General features: G+C 37.2%; 7 protein-coding genes across 15 annotated transcripts; 3 read left to right on the top strand and 4 right to left on the bottom strand.

Annotated features, from left to right (window-relative positions):
* Positions 1–273: 273 nt before the first annotated feature.
* AT1G16360 (LEM3 (ligand-effect modulator 3) family protein / CDC50 family protein) lies at positions 274–2,818 on the top strand (the record flags this gene model as incomplete). 5 transcript variants are annotated; one of them, NM_001332222.1, is made up of 8 exons in its annotated part: positions 274–382; positions 955–1,013; positions 1,112–1,186; positions 1,278–1,391; positions 1,494–1,564; positions 1,694–1,991; positions 2,127–2,416; positions 2,538–2,818. In NM_001332222.1, 8 exons carry the CDS (start codon positions 295–297, stop codon positions 2,593–2,595), a joined length of 1,053 nt encoding a protein of 350 aa, NP_001320562.1. In that variant the 3' UTR covers positions 2,596–2,818. The 5 variants fall into 5 exon arrangements, with proteins under 5 accessions (NP_001320562.1, NP_001320564.1, NP_173086.2 ...); NM_101502.3 differs by lacking the exon at positions 274–382 and having other exon boundaries at positions 909–1,013; positions 2,538–2,787; NM_001332224.1 differs by lacking the exon at positions 274–382 and having other exon boundaries at positions 865–1,013; positions 2,127–2,787.
* A 171-nt stretch (positions 2,819–2,989) lies between these two features.
* On the bottom strand, positions 2,990–5,332 carry AT1G16350 (Aldolase-type TIM barrel family protein). The gene is made up of 5 exons (NM_101501.3): positions 4,735–5,332; positions 4,024–4,619; positions 3,738–3,917; positions 3,387–3,644; positions 2,990–3,287 (listed from the first exon to the last, which is right to left on the bottom strand). Exons 1-5 carry the CDS (start codon positions 5,135–5,137, stop codon positions 3,216–3,218), a joined length of 1,509 nt encoding a protein of 502 aa, NP_173085.1. The 5' UTR covers positions 5,138–5,332; the 3' UTR covers positions 2,990–3,215.
* Positions 5,327–8,366, top strand: ATKDSA2 (Aldolase superfamily protein). Of its 4 annotated transcripts, none has more exons than NM_001035978.2 (15): positions 5,430–5,477; positions 5,564–5,657; positions 5,750–5,847; positions 6,063–6,159; positions 6,458–6,523; positions 6,606–6,665; positions 6,785–6,859; positions 6,940–7,024; positions 7,148–7,206; positions 7,321–7,365; positions 7,468–7,566; positions 7,655–7,702; positions 7,782–7,829; positions 7,909–7,974; positions 8,066–8,366. In NM_001035978.2, exons 2-14 carry the CDS (start codon positions 5,619–5,621, stop codon positions 7,963–7,965), a joined length of 876 nt encoding a protein of 291 aa, NP_001031055.1. In that variant the 5' UTR covers positions 5,430–5,477; positions 5,564–5,618; the 3' UTR covers positions 7,966–7,974; positions 8,066–8,366. The 4 variants fall into 4 exon arrangements, with proteins under 4 accessions (NP_173084.1, NP_001031055.1, NP_001077547.1 ...); NM_001084078.1 differs by having other exon boundaries at positions 5,437–5,477; positions 5,617–5,657; positions 8,066–8,195; NM_101500.4 differs by having other exon boundaries at positions 5,327–5,657; positions 8,066–8,353.
* A 260-nt stretch (positions 8,367–8,626) lies between these two features.
* On the top strand, positions 8,627–13,701 carry CYCB3;1 (cyclin b3;1; the record flags this gene model as incomplete). Its single annotated transcript, NM_101499.4, has 23 exons — positions 8,627–8,711; positions 9,018–9,057; positions 9,138–9,198; positions 9,295–9,330; positions 9,473–9,533; positions 9,627–9,678; positions 9,765–9,861; positions 10,017–10,052; positions 10,243–10,297; positions 10,531–10,585; positions 10,677–10,734; positions 10,988–11,042; positions 11,159–11,204; positions 11,305–11,395; positions 11,639–11,693; positions 11,906–12,190; positions 12,269–12,391; positions 12,520–12,609; positions 12,699–12,860; positions 12,940–12,999; positions 13,104–13,202; positions 13,296–13,474; positions 13,566–13,701. The coding sequence occupies exons 1-23, from the start codon at positions 8,697–8,699 to the stop codon at positions 13,699–13,701; spliced, it is 1,947 nt and encodes a 648-aa protein (NP_173083.3). The 5' UTR covers positions 8,627–8,696.
* Positions 13,702–13,933: 232 nt separating this feature from the next.
* On the bottom strand, positions 13,934–15,267 carry AT1G16320 (plant/protein (DUF2358)). The gene is made up of 2 exons (NM_101498.4): positions 14,806–15,267; positions 13,934–14,645 (listed from the first exon to the last, which is right to left on the bottom strand). The coding sequence occupies exons 1-2, from the start codon at positions 15,135–15,137 to the stop codon at positions 14,156–14,158; spliced, it is 822 nt and encodes a 273-aa protein (NP_173082.1). The 5' UTR covers positions 15,138–15,267; the 3' UTR covers positions 13,934–14,155.
* A 90-nt stretch (positions 15,268–15,357) lies between these two features.
* AT1G16310 (Cation efflux family protein) lies at positions 15,358–17,823 on the bottom strand. Of its 2 annotated transcripts, NM_101497.4 has the most exons (6): positions 17,380–17,823; positions 16,741–16,853; positions 16,409–16,654; positions 16,239–16,319; positions 15,933–16,163; positions 15,358–15,844 (listed from the first exon to the last, which is right to left on the bottom strand). In NM_101497.4, exons 1-6 carry the CDS (start codon positions 17,651–17,653, stop codon positions 15,503–15,505), a joined length of 1,287 nt encoding a protein of 428 aa, NP_173081.2. In that variant the 5' UTR covers positions 17,654–17,823; the 3' UTR covers positions 15,358–15,502. The 2 variants fall into 2 exon arrangements, with proteins under 2 accessions (NP_173081.2, NP_001322068.1); NM_001332221.1 differs by lacking the exon at positions 17,380–17,823 and having other exon boundaries at positions 16,741–17,297.
* Positions 17,824–18,465: 642 nt separating this feature from the next.
* On the bottom strand, positions 18,466–21,831 carry GAPCP-2 (glyceraldehyde-3-phosphate dehydrogenase of plastid 2). The gene is made up of 14 exons (NM_101496.3): positions 21,563–21,831; positions 21,181–21,251; positions 21,008–21,075; positions 20,885–20,923; positions 20,652–20,752; positions 20,315–20,427; positions 20,078–20,177; positions 19,785–19,931; positions 19,622–19,682; positions 19,417–19,514; positions 19,193–19,335; positions 19,000–19,083; positions 18,830–18,919; positions 18,466–18,736 (listed from the first exon to the last, which is right to left on the bottom strand). Exons 1-14 carry the CDS (start codon positions 21,653–21,655, stop codon positions 18,682–18,684), a joined length of 1,263 nt encoding a protein of 420 aa, NP_173080.1. The 5' UTR covers positions 21,656–21,831; the 3' UTR covers positions 18,466–18,681.
* Positions 21,832–21,980: the final 149 nt, after the last annotated feature.

Here is a 21,980-nt window from a genome sequence, read left to right as displayed (position 1 = left end):
AAGGGTTACATTGATCGGATTAGTTCACATACATACTTGTTTGATTGGTGACATTTTAATTTTGTGAGCTTTGAAAATTATCAATCAATTCGATGGACCAAGTTAAATAATCCTAACCTCTAATCCGATACTAGCCAAAATTTCTCAAACAAAAATTTAACAATCAGTGAAATGATTGATAAACGAAAAAGTCAAATACGAAACAATTAACGCATATTTTTGAAAACTAAAGAATAAAAGATATATCGAATTAACAAAATTAGTTTTTTTTTTCTCATTGTCAATTCTTTCGTAATGAGCTTTTCTGCGACGTCCTCAATTGCCTTAGGGGGTGGATCCGCTGAGGCTTCTGCTGCCAAAAACACCTCAAAGCGTCCAAAATGTGATCTCTAACCTATTCCCTAATTTTTGTTACATTTTGTCATTTGCGGTTATTTTTCTGATTTTTTTGTTTCTTTTGCGGATTTGACAAATCTGTACTTTGGGATCGTACCTAGTGTTTCTGGAATGCCTTTATAATTTCCACCTCGTAATGGATCAGTTCTTCTATGTTATGAACGTATTGAAAATAATGTTAAGAACTCAGATTCTTTCTTTGAGATGTTGCTAGTCTCTCGATCATCATATTCTATGATTTCTTTATCAATGCAAATGACTAAAATTTACATTGTGTATACAGATATATTATATAGGAAAAAATTCCGATTATTAATATTAGTCTAGTACACACAAATGGGTACTTGCGTTTTCTTCTTTGTTTGGTATGTTCTAGTAATCCATTTCATGTGAAAGTTTAACAAGGGTGTAGTTGAAACCCATTTTGTGTTGTTGGACTAATGTAACTCCCAATAAATTAAAATGTGTGATACCTTTTGATTTCTCTAGTCTTAAGATAAGTTTCTTAGAATATGTCAACAAAGAAACATAATTTGTTGGCTAACTTTGCTTCATCAGATTCAAGATTTACCCAACAGGAGCTTCCAGCATGCAAACCAATTCTTACTCCAAAATGGGTAAAGCTTCAATAACTCATAAAGATGTAACAGTCTCAGAAGTAAAATTTCCAACGTTTAATATAGTTAAACTCTTTTTTGGTTATCTTGTTTTGCAGGTGATTCTGACTTTTCTTGTCTCGGGTGTTGTCTTTATTCCTCTGGGAGTGATTTGTCTATTTGCTTCTCAGGGTGTATGTTTTAAGTCTTTTCTCACTTTCCTCAGCTACAATTATATATATTTTGTGTATATGATTTGATTTTTTTTATTACATACATGATCAGGTCATCGAAATTGTTGATCGATATGACACAGACTGCATTCCATTATCCTCTAGGGATAACAAAGTCCGATACATACAGGGCTTGGAAGATAAGAGGTGTAACAGAACAATAACGGTAGATATCTATATCATCTTTAGTTCTTTCTATATTCTTCTTCAGTTCTTCTTAATTGAACTTTCTTTCACAATCTTCTTTGATGAATTTTTGTTATGATAGGTGACAAAAACTATGAAGAATCCGGTCTACGTATATTATCAGCTAGAGAACTATTACCAAAACCATCGACGGTAACTTCTCACTATTACTAATAGTCTATTAGTATTGTACTTGTGTTTTGCGACCTTTTCATGGAATCTAGTAGAACCTCTTTGAGCATGTGCTATTGGTGCATTCCAATTTTTATTTTCAAAATGCAGGTATGTGAAAAGTCGACAAGATGGACAACTGAGAAGTCCAAAAGATGAACACGAAACCAAATCATGTGCCCCGGAGGATACACTAGGTGGTCAACCTATTGTTCCTTGTGGTCTTGTTGCTTGGAGTTTGTTCAATGATACTTATGATTTCACTAGAAACAACCAAAAACTTCCAGTGAATAAGAAAGACATCTCGTGGAAGAGTGATAGAGAATCAAAGTTTGGTAAAAATGTCTTCCCAAAAAATTTCCAGAAAGGATCTCTCATCGGCGGTAAAAGTCTTGATCAAGATATTCCAGTAAGTCTTTTTGATGTATTGAAATCTCATCTTTTAAGGAAAATAATAATCTAAAGTGATATATAAGAGAGATGAACCAATCTACTCGCTATCAATCGATATCTAAACATTTTTAAAAATGTATGGTTCTGATAGTTGAGTGAGCAAGAAGATCTAATTGTCTGGATGCGAACCGCGGCTTTACCAACATTTAGAAAGCTGTATGGCAAAATAGACACTGATCTTCAAGCTGGAGATACGATAAAGGTCTTGTTGCAGAATAATTACAACACTTATAGCTTTAATGGGAAAAAGAAGCTTGTGCTATCTACCACTAGCTGGCTCGGTGGAAGGAATGATTTCCTTGGGATTGCGTATTTGACTGTTGGTAGCATATGCTTGTTCTTGGCTGTTTCCTTCTCCGTCTTGTATCTAGCAAAACCAAGGTATATTATAACATTCTCTACAATGCCACATTTCGTTAGAAAGATGCACTGGTTTTTGAGACTTTAAGAGTCCATATAGCAATGACAAAAATTTATGTTACGATTTATCTATGTGTTTCAGGCAACTGGGAGATCCATCGTACTTGTCATGGAACAGAAGTGCTGGAGGTGGAAGATGATAGGATTCTCTTAAGCTCTTGTTTGTTGTATTTGGGATCTGTCACATACTTCTCCTTCTTTTGGTAAATAAATTCACTATGAGAATAGATGTTTACCGTTTATGAGAAATTATATGTATAGACACTAACCCATAAGACTAGAGCGGCTCTTATGATAAGACTATATCACATCATATATAATTTTTTTGTTTGATAGAGACTGTCTTTAGTTTGCAAAATAGGCCCATAGTTTGTTGGGAACTAACTAAAGTAAACGCTGCGACCAAGGTGGAAAGTTTGTTGGTATCACTGGGTCAGGAATCGATATGTCAGAATCATGTAAAATGGACATGAGTGGTTGCAACTTGCATGGAGTGGCAACTGGCAAGCCATTTTAATACAAAATTTCTTTTGATTTTGGTCCAGCAAGATTCATATTTATTGTGTTTAATACAAAACTGAAAACACGAACAAAAGTTATATAACATAATTCCATAATCCCAAATGATTGAAATGGGGCAGTGAAATAGCATTAAGAAACACGATTCAACTATTACAGGATTACATGTGAGACAAGACCTTATTGTTGACACTACAAGTGCTGTAGTGCATTGTAACATAAGAAAGTAAACTGGGGAAAGCTAAAACGATTTCTTTTCGTAAGACACCAGTCCATGGATTCCACCTTCTATCTGTGCTGCACCGGTACGAGCCTATTCACAACATCAAAACCATCAACGTAAATACTAACAACAAAACAGCGGAAATCGCAGCTTAAGATAGTTTTCCAAGGAGTAGAATTAACGACATACCTCGAGTCTAAGGGTATTATCTCTCAATAGCTCGTGAGCAGACTGCAAAGAAGAAGCACCGAGATCTTGAAAACCTTGCTTCACGGCATGCATTGTGTATGGTATAAACTTCAACACTGAGCCTTTATCTGCAACCGCTCCAACCACTCCTTGTGCAATCTTGAGTTTCGCGGTATCTCCCAAGTATCTCTGGTCGCTTCCTTTGGTCATTGCTTCTAATGAACCCATACCTCTGTATTTCTTCACTCTCCTACCGTTCTATAAAAACAGACCAAACAAAGCAAGATATTGAGGAAAATATCAAGGAAGTTGGTTAATCAATATCCAAAGTAGGAAGGTGTGTGCAATTACTCGATATTCATAGGCTCCAGGAGCCTCGGTGCTTCCAGCCAAGAAGCTTCCCATCATCACCGTTGATGCTCCCAGAACTAGAGCCTTCACAATGTGACCTGAGTTTGAGATGCCACCATCTGCGATAACAGGTACACCGTGCTGAGCAGCTAGTGTCGAGACTTTGTACACGGCAGTAGCCTAAGAGAGAACCAATCACAAAAAATAAAAGAACCCGACTTTGTAAGGTGCAATTCATGGAATCAACTTAGCACTTTATTTCAAATATGAAAGCTTTTTCATTTACCTGTCCTCGTCCAACGGCACAAACCTCTTGTGTTGTGCATATAGATCCAGATCCCATACCAACTCTTAACCCATCAACTCCTGCTTTGATCAAGTTCTCAGCCTGGTACATAGTCACCACATTCCCACCGACCACATCCAACTCCGGATACGTATTCTTCACATACTTGATCATCTCAAGCTGGTAAATCGAGTTCCCTTGCGAACTATCCAACACCACAACATTAGCTCCAGCTTTCACTAAGTGCTCTAGCCTCTCCTTGTCTGATTCCCTTGTCCCTATAGCAGCACCAACCATCCATTTCTTGTCTGCACCAACAGTTCCTGACCCTAACTTGGGATATCCTTTAACCCTCTCCACATCGTCTTTTGTTACTACGTTCACAGTCTCACCTTCCTTCTCCAGAACAACAAACCCTTTCTGCTTATCTTCCAAAACCGCCTCAATCTTGTCAAGATCAATATCCCATGGCACATAGTAATCTTTGTTCTCACAACTCTTCATGTAATCATATATCTTCACCTCCTTTTGGTCATCTTTCATACTCGACCACTCCGATTTTGAAACATAACCCAACAATTTCGGTGTCAATGTTCCTGATTCATCAAACAAACAACAACGAAGTTGTCAAATGGAAACTATTTCACAATTTTGAAAATGAAAGTAGCTAACTTTCAGCTAAAAGGTATGAAATTGATTGTGAAATTATACCCGTCTGCGAGACAAAAACGAAGGAAGAAGGACCAAAATCATCAACAGAACCAATCTGGTGCTCTGGGCATTTAAAAACAGCATCAGACGCAATCGGAACTTGAAGCGATTTAGCGTGACGGATAACGGAAGCTTGAGTATCGATGTCGCAGTTATAGTGCACGATTCCGATTCCTCCAAGAGCAGCCATTGCAGCAGCCATGTGGGATTCCGAGACAGTGTCCATCGGCGAAGCGACGCATGGGATCGAGAGTGGGACGCGCTTGCTGAGACGCGTGGATAGCGAGACGGCGTCAGTGGAAAAGTCGATGAAGTGTGGTAGAAATATCACATCGTCGTAGGTGTATGAGTATCCTTGTGAGAATAGCTTTTCAGCTGAAAATCCATCTTCGAATCCTGACATCTTCAGTCCAACAATGGCGTCGATGCCAATAGAGAGAAATGAACAGTGAGTGTAAGCTAGGGTTCAGTGGAGGAGTAGGTGAAGGTTTAGGTGCGAAAGATGACAAACGAAAATGTTGGTGAAAAGATAAAACCGGAACCGAAGAAATTAAACCAAATCAAATAGAATTTTATTTATTAACCGATTGGTTTAACGATCTATGAATTGAATTAAAACCGGATAATGATTATCCACGCCAGGGACAGTACTGTTGGCGTATCCGAACATCACCTCTCGGCCATTGGCAATTTCTATTTTGGCATCTCACTGCCTTCACTCACACTACAACTTCCAGTTAAAGGTCAGAATCCTAAATCCTTGATTTGTGATTTTCTTCGATGCAGATCAATGTAGAGAAATTATCATAAGTTCTTTCGTGAATTTTAGATTCTGATTTTGGAAGTTGAGGTTTTGTTATCTGATCTTAAGCTCTACTATAGAAATGGCGAATTCAGCGTCACTACTGTATGATCAGCTCAAGGTTGAGTTTTTTTTACTAGGTTCAGTGTTATTTTTTTTATTTTCTTCCGGTGAATTGAGTTATCTTATCGTACGGACAATGACTCATTGCAGGTTGCTGAGCCGTTTTTCTTATTGGCTGGTCCAAATGTGATCGAATCCGAAGAGCATGTTCTTCGTATGGCTAAAAGCATCAAAGATATTTCGACAAAGTATGTGTAACCATCACCATTGAAGCTCTTTTTCTTGTTGTGACATCTTGTGTTCAACTGTGTTGGAACTATTAAAATAATTGACAAGGGGGAAAAATGTTTAACACAGTGGAGACCTTGATCCTCTCATCACATGAGCATTTTAGCTTATTGAGCAAGGTGTTTACTTATATAGTTATAGTTATGCATGTTCATGTTGATTGTGAATGTTGTAGGCTTGGGTTGCCTCTGGTTTTCAAGTCAAGTTTCGATAAAGCTAACAGAACTTCATCAAAGTCCTTCCGAGGTCCTGGCATGGCTGAGGGGCTCAAGGTAAATCATTCCCTCTTCTTTGAGTTGCAAGCATGGATGACTCTTTATCTGGTGCTCTTAGAACTGCGCATTTGAAAACCTTCAGGAGTATATTGATGTCAAAGCGATCTTATATCTATAAATTCTTACGTCTTTTAGAACCTTCAGTATGAGCTGACACCAGCAATTGCATTTAGCTCCTGGCTATAATGCAACCATTTACATTTACGGAAACTAGTATTGATGTGGCTTCATTTTTTTGTGTGTAGTTCCTGCACAAGTATACTACAGGTAGTAACTTTTCTGTTTCTCTCGACAGATTCTTGAGAAGGTGAAAGTAGCATTTGATCTACCAATCGTTACTGACGTTCATGAGTCGAGTCAGGTATTTTGAGTTTTAGTCACATCAGAGATTCAAGATTCGAAAAATCTTTGTTCCTTTCTAATGCTTCGTTTGTTTTTATTAGTGTGAAGCAGTTGGCAAGGTTGCAGATATAATTCAGATACCGGCGTTCTTATGTCGACAGGCAAGATTCTAACATATGCTTTTCTTCAACTCTTTTTTAGCTATCAAATTTTCATTTACTGTTTGAATTTATCATTTATATACAGAGTTCAGGGTTTTAACTATTGCCTATATCTCCAGACAGATCTTCTGGTCGCGGCAGCCCAAAGTGGGAAAATTATCAACATAAAGAAAGGACAATTTTGTGGTCACTCTGTGAGTTATCTTTTTGATCTGTACAAACTTTTGTTCCCTGGTATATTGTAGTGACTGATTTCATGTATATCCATTTTAAGGTCATGAGAAACTCGGCTGAGAAGGTTAGACTCGCAGGGAATCCAAATGTGATGGTTTGTGAAAGAGGAACCATGTTTGGATACAGTAAGTTAACTGTTCTTTGTGTCAATAGAATTCACCAATTTTTTTGCAAATAGAGACTAAAATAGACTAAAAGACACTGGATATAACTCCTGAGTGTCCTTACATTTTAATTTTGTTCCTCAGATGATTTAATAGTAGATCCACGAAATTTGGAATGGATGAGGGAAGCTGATTGTCCCGTTGTGAGTTAATATTGCTTCTTGTTCTTTTCTTGTTGTGGGAGTTTATATCTTGGCTTTGGCTTTATACTTTGATGTTTTGACACTCGTATAATATAATTTAGTTATTGGCTTCAGGTTGCTGATATAACTCATTCATTACAACAACCTGCAGGCAAGAAGGTATGGTCATTAGAACGATGCTCTGAGTAATTTAAGAAAATGCTTGGTGTTTTAAAGCTAAATCAGAATTGGTCTAAACTCAAACATACCTTGTTTATATAGTTAGATGGTGGGGGTGTTGCTAGTGGTGGCCTTCGCGAATTAATACCATGCATAGCAAGAACCGCCGTAGCTGTTGGTGTCGATGGAATTTTCATGGAGGTATCCAACTTTATCGCAAGTTTTGTCATCTCGCTGAATCTTTGTTCCAATTTGGTTATGAAACTTGGTTCATTTTCCGGTGAATTAGGTGCATGATGATCCTTTAAATGCACCGGTCGATGGTCCAACACAATGGGTGAGTTTTACTTTTTTTCAGACCATATCCATTAGTCTAACACAATGCATTCTTGATCATCGTTTTTCTTCCCGTTCAGCCTCTGCGTCATCTAGAAGAACTGCTAGAAGAGCTCATTGCAATCGCGGTAAGCCCTTTACATTATCCCATAAAAATTTAATCTGTTTCCTTTTGTTGTAACATTGGCTCTTATAACATCTTTGCAGAGTGTCACAAAGGGGAAACAACAGTTCCAAATCGATCTCACGCCTTATCGTGATTAGAATCAAAGGGTGTGTTAGTGACCGATAAATCAAGATAGAAATGTTGAACTCTCTTTGTTTGTTTTCTCATCATTTGCTGATTCTTTTCTGCATTTTGCAGGTCCGTACGTCACTTTGGGTGCAACTACATCTTCTTGATAATATTTCAATCTTGTCGGAGCAATAAGCATTATTTGGCAAAACACATCTCTCCACAGTGACTAATGTATATTCAAAGTAGCTGATGTTGCCTGATATGATATCAAATGTCTAAGTTTGTTTTATTTTTGAAGAAATAAACAACAATTAGAAGTTAAATTACTTTTTATGTCAACATAAAGCACTTTTTCTATACCTGATCTTGTAGTCTTTTCTTTAAGTTTTTTTACATAATGCATGGTTTCTTTCTATGGACTTGAAATTTATGTTGTTGCACTTGCACAGTATCCTCTGAGAAACTGAACAAACTAACAAAATGCAAACAGTGAAGTTCTTTTATTTTATTTTTTCAGAATAATAGAATGATGGGTCTGACAAGCTCTAGGTTGGATTAAAATGGGCTTGGGTAAACAAAGCCCAAACAAAAGCAGAAAATACGTAGCAACAGAAGGGGCATAATCGTAAATTAGATAGGCTCAATTTCAAATACTTGAGAAGCGGCGTCGCTACTTTTGGGAATTTGCAACGGTAGAACTCTCTTGCAATTGGGTTTCTGGGAAGAACAAAGCAGAAGATCTGGAGATTTGAGGAAAATGGCGTTCGCGAAGGTACGTGAAAATCCTAATTTCTTCAAAAAACGAGTTAGGGTTACTACGTTCATCGCAGATGAATTTGAGATTCGAGCGAGGGCTTGTTATTTTAAACGAGATTAGGATTAGGGATCTTGAATTGTTTCGAAGATAGAAGATATTATGGTATTTGCCTATTTCTGCTTCTTTTATCACAAGATTAGATTCTTGAGTTTTCAGTAGCTTACTACTCTCAGATTTGGTTAGTTAGATCAACTTCATCTTAAAATCACAGGGGATAAAGCCTTGCTTCTTATTTCACTTACGATTGATTTACTTTTGTAGGCACCACGACTAAGTAGAGATGATATTCTTGGAAATCGAGGTAAGAGAGACTATTTTATCCTCTGTTAGTTACTTGGTGAACCTTATTCAGTTCTAAAAAAATGTTTACATGTTAAACAGTGAGTACTAGGAGTTTCAAAATCTTCTCCGATAATCAGAAAACTGATCCAGCCAGTACAATGTAAGTGGATCCTCTTGCAATTCATCTTTCAGTAATCTGAATTAAACTGTTGCTATTTGTTAATCTGGATTAAACTGTACCTATTTCTTTCTGCAGAGGTACTTCACAGAAGAAGACTCGTATTCCTTTGAGGTTTGTGTTGCTGTTTTTACAATTATTCTGTTTTCTTCCATCCATTACATGATGTATTTACTGGTGCATATTTTGGCTTGATCATGAAGAAATTGACTTTACGAATCTGTAAGAATTAATCTTCTGCTTTTACATTGTTTAGGAGAAAGTCTGTAACAATTAGCAATGGTTTAGGAGCAACTTCTAACACAAACAATATGAAGGTTTATCCCTTTTCCCTGTTTCTGAGTTCATACAAGTGTTGGATGTTATGCACTTATTCACATGTTAATGCACTTTTGTTTTGATTCAAAAAGAAGGAAAATTCGAGAATCACAGGAAAGGGCAAAAGCAGTATTGAAAACTGGGGTAAGCTTTATAAGGGAGAGTATATCTTCATTACATTTTTGGGACCTAGTTTTGAAAGTTAACTCCGATATTTGTCTCCTTTTCAGAGGAATACACTAAAGTCACAAGAAAAGCTTTGGCTGATTTAAGTAATCTTGGTGGGAACACTCTAAGGATTCCAACGCTTTGTGGCAGCAGTACCATGTAAAATTGCTTAACTTTTAAGGGTTTTTTGTTATCCCTCATGGAAAAGAGTTATTAACTGCCATGGTCTTCACTTCTTAATCAGTTAGTTAGTTTTTATTGTACTGATTTGCATTCTGTTCTAAAACTATTCTACTGAACATGCAACAATGCAGGAAATGGAAAGGTGTAAAAATGGCAAATCCGAAAAGGTATGCAGTAATCGTTAGCTGCTGCTATACACATCATATACATGCAATACGTTACATCTCTACTTAGGATTAGTCGTTCATCTCAGTTGATGAGCTTTTACAGAACGAATCCGTACAGTTCCATGTATATAATATCTGATGTTTGAAAATGAGTTGATGATGCTGGGCTAATTGACCTTTCCATGTGTAGGGTCTCAGTTGGTCCAACCAGAGCTAATAATATCTCAGTGAAAAAGTCTACTAAGGTATAGCAAGCGTATTGGCAAACTATATCATGTTGTATACTTGCAAATTACTATGACTAGATGCAGTTATGAGATTAACCAGAATATCACAATTCATCAGCATATGAGTTACAGCAAATATTACAAACTTTGTGTCTTAAAGCATGAGATTCATCAGTTAAACTACTTGATGGCCATTTCCTTCATTTTTCTTGCAAGCCTTGATTCTAGATTGTTTCTTTTTTCTGATATAGGAGAATGTGAGTAAAAGAACCACCGAACTTGGGAACAATAACCTTTACAAGACAGGTGACTTCCTAAATGTTATGTTTGTTTTCATGGCTATGGCTTTAGTTGATCTTTGCCATTTATCTTAACTTTGTTTTAAATCATATTTTAGGTCAGAAATTCATCAAAAACAAAACCTTGAGCCTTGGATCAACGGCTGGTGGAACAAGGTACCTTCGTGCTAATCTCATGCATAATAGATTATCCGCTTCCAGACTAGTTTGAAGAATTTTCCAAGAAAAAATAGATATCTTGTTTATGCCCTACATTACCTATCAATATGTCAAAGCTCTCATCAAGTAACCTGTTGTTCATTCACCATAGCGAAAACATTATTAATCTACCAGCCATTTTCTTTAGTATCTGCTGAGAATGATTTACATCATTCATTGATTAACTTCCTTGATTGATTTGTGCTTGCAGAAAGTCCTTACCAACTTTAAAGAGAACAAGCCTCACAGATAAGAGCTTAAAAAAGGTTGTTATCAATCTAATTTGAGATTGTTTTTTTTTCTTACAACTGGCTGTACAACAACTCGTGAGGCTAATCATTTAGGACAGTTTACTAATTGTGTATTTACTATCTTGGCGCAGTTCAATGTCTCAGGCTTAAATTCGAAACAATTGGGTCAGGGTCTAGGTAACATGGATTTCTTTTCTAACTTCTGATGGAAATGTGTATGTTAAAATTGTAACTTGATTGGTCAGTATCTGATATGATTGATGTTGCATTGTTTCAGCCAGTAAAGCCAGCAACCAAGCTGTCCCGCAGCTAAGCAGTGCCGGAACCTATACTTGGAAAACTCGAACAAGTGTCGGCTCTATACAATCGTAAGTAAATATGCTTAATTCTGATATCATCATTAAATAAGTGAAGTTGTTTCTCTCTTGCGTATCACACATGTCTACTTCCAACTATCAAATTGTCTACATTCACAGAATCCTTGTTTGCATTTTCATTATCAATGCACGACTTTTTTACATCTTGGAGAATCAGATTATTTTTTTCTTTTATCGTTTGTGGGCAGCAACTTATATCCCAAGTTGCTAAGTTTATTTTCTTTACATGCTTAGGGACGGCAATAAGCAGAGTAAGAATAACGTCCGTTTCGTAAGGAAATCTATCAAGGTATACACCTTAGTCCTTTCATATCTATGCAAGTGATTCATTTCCATTAAAGCCACACTATTTGGCCTTGGCTATTATCATCATTGAACTGCTAAATCATTCTTCTTTCATCTTTGTTTTCTTGCTCGTGATCATTTCATCGGGCAATAGTTACAGTCGTATTGAGGATTTTTGTTTATTAAATATGTGATAAGCTTTCTCTCTTACTCAAGATCCAGACAACTGTAAAGACTTCGCTACAAAACCGTAGCTCTCTTAAGAAGCCCCCAGTGGGTAGAAGTAAATCAAGATCTATTTCTTCAATCCCTTCTTCTGCAGTTGCCTCAACACTGTCACTTCCGGAAAAGGTTGAGACAAAATGTCTTGAAGAAGACACTCAAGGAGAGAGTTCATCTAGTGGAAACAAAGACCCAACAACAAAAGTGTTGGATGTTACAGCGAAGCCAAAATCAAAACGTAGAAAGTCTTTCACATCTCTACTAGTGAATGGATCAAAGGTTCGTAATTTATTAGTTGTGTTGTTTCTTGTGACTTCTTTTTCTCTAATATTACTAATTTGGTAATTTTACTTGCAGTTCGATGAGAAAAATGGTGAAACCACAGAGCCAGAAAAACTTCCAAGCATTGATGATGAATCCAATCAGCTGGAAGTTGCAGAATATGTGGATGACATATATCAGTTCTATTGGACTGCAGAAGTAATCCACTTATTTCTTCCACATACATCAACTTCTTTTTCTCTAATATTACTAATTTGGTAATTTTACTTGCAGTTTGAATATTGAATTTTAGCTTTCCAGTAGCTTAACGTGAAATATTGTTGCAGGCATTAAATCCAGCTTTGGGACATTACTTGTCAGCTCATGCAGAAGTCAGTCCAGTTACGCGTGGAATTTTGATCAACTGGCTTATCGAAGTGAGTGCAGTATATTTTTGGTTCCATTTCAACTTGATATTATCCCTACTTCTTCTTGTGGAAACTTAGGTTTTACTTATTGTTTGCAGGTTCATTTCAAATTTGATCTAATGCATGAGACTCTTTACCTGACAATGGACTTATTAGACCGTTACCTCTCCCAAGTTCCAATACATAAAAATGAGATGCAATTGATAGGTCTTACTGCACTCTTATTGGCATCTAAATATGAGGACTACTGGCATCCTAGGGTAAGAGACATTTATCCTGAAAGCTAATACCTCTCCTGAAAATAGACATTTACAATCTATTTTCTTTGTCCATGTGCAGATCAAAGACTTGATCAGCATATCCGCAGAATCATACACCAGAGAACAAATCTTGGGAATGGTATATAATGAACTCTGTTTATAGTCAAACTTCTCTATTCTTTATAAAAAATACGGGTCATTTGCGTATTTCCCCTTGTAACTTATCCTAATTTTCATTTTCAGGAGAGAAGTATGCTTAAACAGTTAAAGTTCCGTTTGAATGCACCCACCCCCTATGTTTTCATGTTGAGGTTCCTAAAAGCTGCTCAATCCAATAAGAAGGTACGCGAAAAACCTGCATTGTATGCTTTAATAACCTATAAAATTCTTCTGTTTGAATAGGTAGACATTGAATAGTATTATTTCTATTATCAGCTTGAACAACTCGCCTTCTACCTTATCGAGTTGTGTTTGGTTGAGTACGAAGCTTTGAAGTATAAGCCATCACTGCTATGTGCATCAGCCATTTATGTTGCCAGATGCACTTTGCATATGACTCCAGTTTGGACCTCGCTCCTAAACAACCATACCCACTACAATGTCTCCCAGATGAAGTAAGTTAAAATCTCATTAATAACTCCTCCTTGTAGATCACTTAGACTAGTTACATTCTTTAACTAATCTTACACAATTTTCTTATCACAGGGACTGTTCTGACATGATCTTAAGGTTTCACAAAGCTGCTAAAACAGGAAACCTGAGGGTCACTTATGAGAAGTACATAAATCCAGATCGCAGTAACGTCGCAGTCTTGAAGCCCTTAGATAAACTCCCTCTCTAAGTTGAACTATACAAAAGTCATGGCAAGCCTGACCAGTCTAAAGGTGTGTATATATATACATATGTTCATGAGCTGAAAACTTGTTTTCTATTCGTTTTCTCTATTGAACTGATCTTGTTCATCCTTACTCGGAAATTGCAGGGAGATACAACATTTACATGGACTCTAGCCGGATATTAAGAAAACTCAGGCTAATGGTGATTCTTTGATTAGGTGTGTTGGTTTTTTTCTGTGTGTTTAACCACTGAGTAATATTACTGTTTCACATAATCATAAAGACAAAACTCCATTGTATTGATAACGTTGTATAAAGCTTTTGGAACAACATAACAATTCTAGGTTTCCCAAGAATTAAGTCAACCAGATCTACTCATATATATGAAACCTTTAATGTAAAAACTATATACACCTGAGAAGTGTGACCTTGAGTGTCTATATCGCAACTCTACTTCCACTATGAGCATGTGACTAAACAGTCTGTTGTTACAAACATATCCTCTGTCTCCAATGTCCCTCTCACCGCTTGATAAAACTTAACCCATGAAGATGAATAAGAGTCCACAGGACTGAAAAAGAACGTAGGATTAGGACTGCTTGCAGGGGAAGCAGTCACCAAATCCAAAACCGAAGCTGCAGGTTTGAGCTGTTGAGGGAAATTGAAGGCCAAGTTATCGACTTTATGCTCATAGATTTTGCCATTACGGTCGAGTTTATACCGAGAAGTGCCTTGAAACTCTCCTTTAGCTTCCCATGGAACTCTAGGCACACCCTTGAGATTCCACCTGATGAGAATCATGTTCTCTGATGGTTGCCATACTCTGAAGATCTCAAGTGAGATATCTCTGAACAATATCTTCCCATGAAATCTGAGTGCCCAGAAGATAATCTTGTAGTTGTCCATCCCAGTGAATGTGTTCATCGGATCCACAAATGTTATATCATCCCTGTCAAACAAAAAAAATATTCTGAATTTCTAAGAGAAACATTCACAAACAGAGAGATCAAAGGAAGCTCCTTTTTTATACCAAAATGATAAATTTCTGAAGATAGCATCCAAAGATTCTTTCTTTCATCAATTATCAAATACCCAAACGAGAAATTTACCTGTAGATGTCGTAATTAAGATCTCTAGTGAAGAGCAAAGGCAAATCTTCACGAAGTGTACGGACAGCGACACCAAGATTGATATAGAATTCATCTCTGTCGTGGTTATTATGCTTATCTTGCGAACTGTGTCTTGTCTGAACTTGCGTGTCTTTAAGAGGAGGAGACTGGATGCTCAATAGAGAGAGTGTAGATAGATTCTCTTCTACAAATTCGTAGCTAACAGAAGACGAAGACGATAGAGATTGACTGAAAATGGGTTTAAGGTTTGGGTATTTTCCGGTTTGAAGATGGATTGACGGAGATGATAGATTAGAAAGAAGAAAAGCCATTGCTGCTGGATTTGAGAGCTCGTCTTTGTTTCTTCTTTACATTTCCATGGCGTCGATTCTGAGCCAGAGAAATGTTGTCTTGTGGAGAAGAGCAATGAAGCACGGAATTTTGTCGGAAGATAGATAAAAACCATTTTGAGTGGTTTTCATTTAAAATTCATTATTTTATTATATATGATTTTATCTTTATTTTGAGTTTAGTGTTTGAAACGCTATTAATGTCGACGATTAGCTTCAAACGACACACAATGCGCATTCGATAAACAGAGACGGCACAACGTTCAAGTATCTATATAGACAAAAACGACACGAAGAGTACATAAACTAAAGAACTAATTATAGTACTACAAATTACTACTTAAAATCTAGTTACACTTGTGTTCAGGACGATGAGTGAACTCAAAGTCTATGTGGACAAAAGCTCGTTCTACTTCAGCGAGCTGCTCGAGCTTTTCCTGAAGAGTCTCTCCGATGTTGTGAGCCTCTTGTAGTCTCATGTCCTCTGGCAAAACAATGTCCACTTCCACAAAGTAGTGTGACCCAAAAGTGTAAGCCCTTACTGTGTCAATATGCTTAATTTGTTCGTGATGGTTCCATATCAAGAATGTCAGTTTCGCCAAGAAATCTGGTGGCGCAGAGCGGCCGATCAGTGAATGGACGTTCTCTAGTACGGTTCTTGCCCATGTTGCTATGGTGTACAAAGCAATCTGCAACCATAAAAAGGAAAAAAAAAACGTTTTAGTAATCCGACGAGACATTTCTTGATCATTTTAGATTCCTAAGTTAGTTACTTACAAGTATAGCACCGGTAGGATCAATCCACCAGTAGAATTTGACGGCCAAGACAGCTGTTGCTAAGCCGATTGAATTAGTGACGACGTCAAAGAGGTGATCTTGAGCATAGGCCCTAACGATTTCGTTCTGAAATCCTCTGCAATAAAGCATTAGAAGAAACTTCACGATGGTGACAGAGACCATGATACCAATCATCCATTTCTCCTCTGTGCTATTCATATGAATACCACTCTGTAACAAAAAACAGAATTGGTTAAATACATTAATTAACCGATGAAAGCAGTTACCTGAAAATATGTAAAGTACCTTGGCAACTAGTTGCCTTCCTGACTCTAGCAAAACTTGCAGTCCAAGAGTTGCCATCACGGAAGCAAACACAATGATACCCTGTAAATTTACATTATCAGTTCTATTTTCTTGTGAGACAAGTAAGTTCCAAACAAAGGGGTTAAGAGATCAAAACAGAAGAAGCATACCACAGGTTGCATCCGGCGCTTTCCGATAGGATAGTGAAACTGGTTTGGTTTTCTCATGGCATTAGCTGTAAACCAGAGGATAAAACCAGACAAGAGATCCAAAAGAGAGTCCAAAGTTGAAGCAATCACAGCCATGGATCTACTCTCCATAGAGGCATAAACTTTTGCTACAAAAAGCACCAAATTTGTTGCGTTCGATATGTGAACCGCAAGTCTCTCACTCTTTGCAAGCTTCTTCATTTCTTCCTGTTCAAACCAAACAAGCTTGAGGATTCATCTAATATCTATACCATAAGAAAAAAAAACTAAAGAAAGAACAGTAGAGGCCAGACCTCAGTTGGAACACCAGATGCAAAACCATTTTCGTGGATAGTCTCCATCTCATTGAAACCCTCGAGGAGCCTCTCTTGCTTCTTGTAGTATTCAGAGACTCTACGTTCCTTTCCTGCATTGAGACAACAGAGAAAAGGGTTCAAAGTTAAAGTCCATTTTCAAGATTTAACAATTTGATAGTCGACCTTTGATGGGTATAACAGTTTCTCAAATCACTCTAAAACGCCTTATAACCTCTGTAGAGATTAATCTGATTCAGCATCCACATAACTTTAAAACAAAGAATATGGGTATATACAAACTCCAAAAGAGAAGCTAAAGATCCCATCAAAAACTTTGAATCAACAAAAAGAAAAAGTTTTATACTGAATCAAATCAATAGCAAGGGGTTTTAAACAGAGAGAATCATTCACTCTAATTTTTTTCCTTCTAGACTGAATTTCTAAATTTATTTTCCCAAAAAAATTTCAACAACTACACATTTGTATAACTACTTTTTTTTTTTTCATACACATGATCAAAGTTCATATCCACAATTCACAAGTCATGGTCGCTGATCATTTTACGTACACGTCTCTATGCACACTTTACGGATTGAGAGCAGATAACAAAAACATGAAGAAGAATAAAAAAATTACTTGGAGTACGAAAATAGCGAGAAAAGCGAGTACGTCCGTCGTGACGGCCACCGGTGGAAGAAGGGAGTTGAAAAGCGTCGAGGTTGAGACGCCAAGACGATTCAAGCGGCGGCGCATCGTCGTCACTAGGTAAAAGCTCGACATTGTATTCATCTCCCGTACGAGTTATATGCTCCGTCGCCATTATCCGATCGCTGTGCGTTCGAATTCCGAAAAAAGTGTTTCTAGGGGAAGTTGTGAGAAAGAGAAAGAAAATATAGGAGTTAAGCGGCATATACGACTCACACACAAACTCTTCGAAACAAGTTATTACTTTTTTTTTTTTTGGGATAGTAATTTAGAATCATTCCTTTTCTACAAGGAAAAAGAACAAATTTTCTTAACATTTACTAACAAAATCGCCGGAAAGTTATTTAGTCAATATTTTATAGTCATATACTTTACATTTGTCTTCTGTTTTAAAATTGTGCACATAATCGGCAAAAAAAAAATTGAATAGTTATTCATAAGTTGTTGAGTTGACGAAGTAGGTGGGCATTACTCACTAGTGATGCAAAAAGCCATGGTCATAAAATCACGAGTATGTATGTATACCATTACCAATTCTTTTACATTACTCTTTCCTTCATCTTAAAAGGTTTTCTATATGGCCACGTTAAGTAGAGATATCTTTTTATTATACATTTTGGATTATGATAAGGAATGATTAAATACTACGTCCACAGTTTTTTAGATCAAAGTGGTTTCCCACGATTGCATAAAGCTTTTTGTCCCCTTCTGCCTTTTGTTAACTCACACTTTTCCTCTTTTTACCAGCATTTTCTCTGAGTGGGTTTTTATGTTGCATCGTATTATTAACAAAGTCCTATAGATCGTTTATGTTTTTACTTTGCAGATATTATTTGCTATCACATCATTTTGCCTATAAGTGGATGTCACGTCAATATTTCATCATATACTACGCTGTACAAAGTCATAATCTCATTCTCAACGTTACATCTTCGTGTACTCATCGATGGTTCACTGTCACAATTTCGAATATTCATAACTTAGAGATGAGATATTGAAGCTAACAAAAAACCATATAACCAGAAAATTCCAATCTTTGGAAACCAATTTTTATATATAGAAAAGGTTTCGACTAGCTGCTAACAATATTTCTTCGTACAACAAAAAAAATCTTCCCCATATTATTAGATATCGTATGGTTTTACATAAAACTTGGAGCCAAAACCGGAAGGTTCAGTAATCGAACCCCCAATGTAACAAAAACTACCTAACGAACGTTGGCGGGATATGGTTTTAGCGGCTGGCTGCAACTAACGCCATGTGTTCTATCAGGTCAAGGACTCGGTTGCTGTAACATTACAAGACCCACGCATATTTTAGTCTTTGGGTATTGTCAAATGGTAAATGTGATGGTAAAGAAATGAGAGAGACTAACTGTTACCTGTAACCCCATTCGTTGTCATACCAGGAGACAAGTTTCATGAAGGACTTGCTTAATCCAATCCCAGCATTAGCATCAAAGATACTTGACCTGAATTTTTTTGACAATGGCCACAACCTTTGAGTACCAAGATTTTAAATGATCCGCTACAATATTTAAGAGTGACATACCTTGAATCTCCAAGAAAATCATTAGAGACGACATCTTCTTCTGTATATCCAAGAATGCCCCTAAGTGGTCCTTCTGATGCAAACCTGTTAGAGATTTCAAATCAAAATCATGAGATGTTATTACAAGTTCCATGTTTTATTCATGTATAGAGAATGGTACGCAAATTAGTTGAACAGGTTTTGAGAGTAATACTTTATGGCTGCCTTGACGTCTTCATACGATGCATCCTTCTCAAGTCGACAAGTTAAATCCACAACAGAGACATTTGGTGTTGGGACACGGAAGGCCATTCCTGTTAGTTTTCCATTGAGTTCCGGAAGGACCTTACCAACAGCCTATTGAGACAAGTAAAAAAGTCATGGCTTAAATATGATTCCAGATGCTATGTTTATATATAACTGTACAAATTTGGGTACCTTTGCAGCGCCTGTTGAGCTAGGAATGATGTTTTGACTTGCGCCTCGGCCTCCTCTCCAGTCCTTCATTGATGGGCCGTCCACAGTTTTCTGAGTAGCTGAATATTCAAAAGCAAAGAATAAGATTAAAAAAAACACATAGTTGAGTCTCGAAAATTCAGTAATATACAGTGACATATAACAAGAGGGCACAAGGATCAAATACCTGTGGTCGCGTGGACTGTTGTCATCAAGCCTTCAAGAATACCAAATTCCTCATGCACCACCTGCCAGATACAAGTGCTTAAGGGCCATAGACAACTTTATTTGACTTTAATGAAGCTCTTCATAATGAGCTATATACAGGACAAAAATGCAATGCTACAAACCTTGGCAAGAGGTGCAAGACAATTGGTGGTACAACTTGCATTGGAGACTATATCCATGTTAGGCAGGTATGTCTTTTCATTTACTCCAACAACAAACATGGGCGCGTCCGCTGAAGGTGCAGAAATGATGACCTTCTTAGCACCACCCTGCACAGACAATGAAAGGTCAAGAAAATCATAGACCATTTTAGGAGTTGAATGTTTGGAATTATTAATAATATAAGGCTTGGTATTAAATGTTAGCATCAATGAAACTAGTAGATCAACAAGCGTGTTCAAATGAAAGTGCATACCTTCAAATGTGATGAAGCTTGTCCAACGGTGGTGAATACCCCTGAAGACTCAACAACATACTCAGCTCCAAGATCAGCCCACGGGATTTCAGCTGGGTCTCTGAGGAAGAACAATTAAGATGTTAGACTCTAAAAAAGGATAAGCATAAAACCCTACCAATAGGATATTAGTGGAAATTGATTCATAATTTGACCATACTAGACAGATACACATGAGTCAACATTTTGAGGCAATACCTCTTGCTGACAACTTTGACTTGTTTTCCATTGATCTCCAAAGTTGAATCATCAATTACATTGATAGTTCCTTTGTAATTTCCATGAGTAGAATCATACTTGAACATGTAAGCCTGCATAAGAGGAGGAGAGAAGATTTGGTTTAAGTTTGATATATTATCCCATGCCTTTAAGTATGATTAATATTACGTGTTCAAGCACGTGGATCAGTTACTATGAGTAAGGAAAACTAAATGGGAAAAGAGTATGAGCAACAGTTATAAGATATTCCTGGCGAAAAATACATTAGAAACTAGTAAGAGCAAAAACGGCATTGTAAGTTGCATCTACTACTTACCATGTACTTGGCATCTATGAATGGATCGTTGACTGCTACAACCTCGATATCATCCCTAAAGGTTGCGATGCGGAGGACCAATCTTCCAATTCGACCAAAACCTGTCTCGCACATATAAAATACAGTCATCAATAAGAAATGAAAAGGTAGAGGACTAGAAGCAAGTCAGACGGAATAAACTATCTGATGATGTTGAATTTCAAAATGAATCCAGCAATGGAAACAAAAAATACCGTTGATCCCAACCTTTGTCTTTCCACTGCTCCTTGACCCTATACAAGTCAATCAAATCGAAGTTACTGTCAGAATGCAGCAACAAACACAAGTAAGAACATCAATTAAATTTGTCTTCTTACTATGAACAGCAGGAGGTGCTTCCGTAGCTGTGGCCTTGATGGGTTGAACCCTCTTCGCATTGTATTTTCTGTACATTTGAACATTAAAACATTGTTGAGAACCAAAAGAAAGCATCGTAAAAGATTTACATGTACTACAGAGTTTGTCACATAACTGTAAAGTTGAAGATTACCCGGTTGAAACTGCAGCACCAGAAAATCTAGACGAGGTCAGGCTATGACTGAATCCAAGACTTGACGTGACCTGATCATTTGAGACAAAACATATAATAAACTCACTGAAACTTTAATGCTGCCTATCATCGATTCAGATGCTCATCAGTTAACTCAGGCCAAACGACTAGGAATTCAATATTTCAACTACATGTGAGGACTCAAGTAGAGAAGATAGCGATACTATAGAAACACCAAGTTGACTTTACACTGAGAAATTGAAACCAGAACCAAAGACAAAACATCACCTCCTACTATCTAGTATCTACCAAAACTCCAAGCGAGCTAAAACATATTAAATGGAACACAAACGCAAGAGTGAGAAACGAAAACGTTTAATACCTGAGAATGATTGTACGATGACGATGGATAAAGCTCGACACGAGGAGCTGCGGCGGAAGTGGCGGCAGATCTGAGGAGAGAAGATAAGGCCATTGCTAAGCTACCAGAAACAGAGAGATCTCGCCGCCAAAAATCCTAACCCCTTCCGCTGAATGGCTTTTGAGTGTAGCTCTGGAGCCACGAAAATGTTCGTTTGAGTAAAAAAATGAGACAAATGCAAATTGCAATTGCAATTTCTCATGTAAAATATGCTTACGATTCTGCAAAGACGATGACTGTGTTCTGATGCGTCGCGGCCCATCGTAACTACTTTTGCGATGAGATCTAAGGGTTGAGATTTCACGGAGGAAAACTACAAAGCCGCGTGTACCGGATCGGCGTCAAGGCCCATGATTTGGTGGGCCTTTGGTCATATTTG

The sequence above is a fragment of the Arabidopsis thaliana genome (assembly GCF_000001735.4).
Source record: "Arabidopsis thaliana chromosome 1 sequence".
Taxonomy (NCBI): domain Eukaryota; kingdom Viridiplantae; phylum Streptophyta; class Magnoliopsida; order Brassicales; family Brassicaceae; genus Arabidopsis; species Arabidopsis thaliana.
The sequence above is the reverse complement of the archived record's forward strand: the minus strand, read 5'-3'. Positions and strand labels throughout refer to the sequence as shown.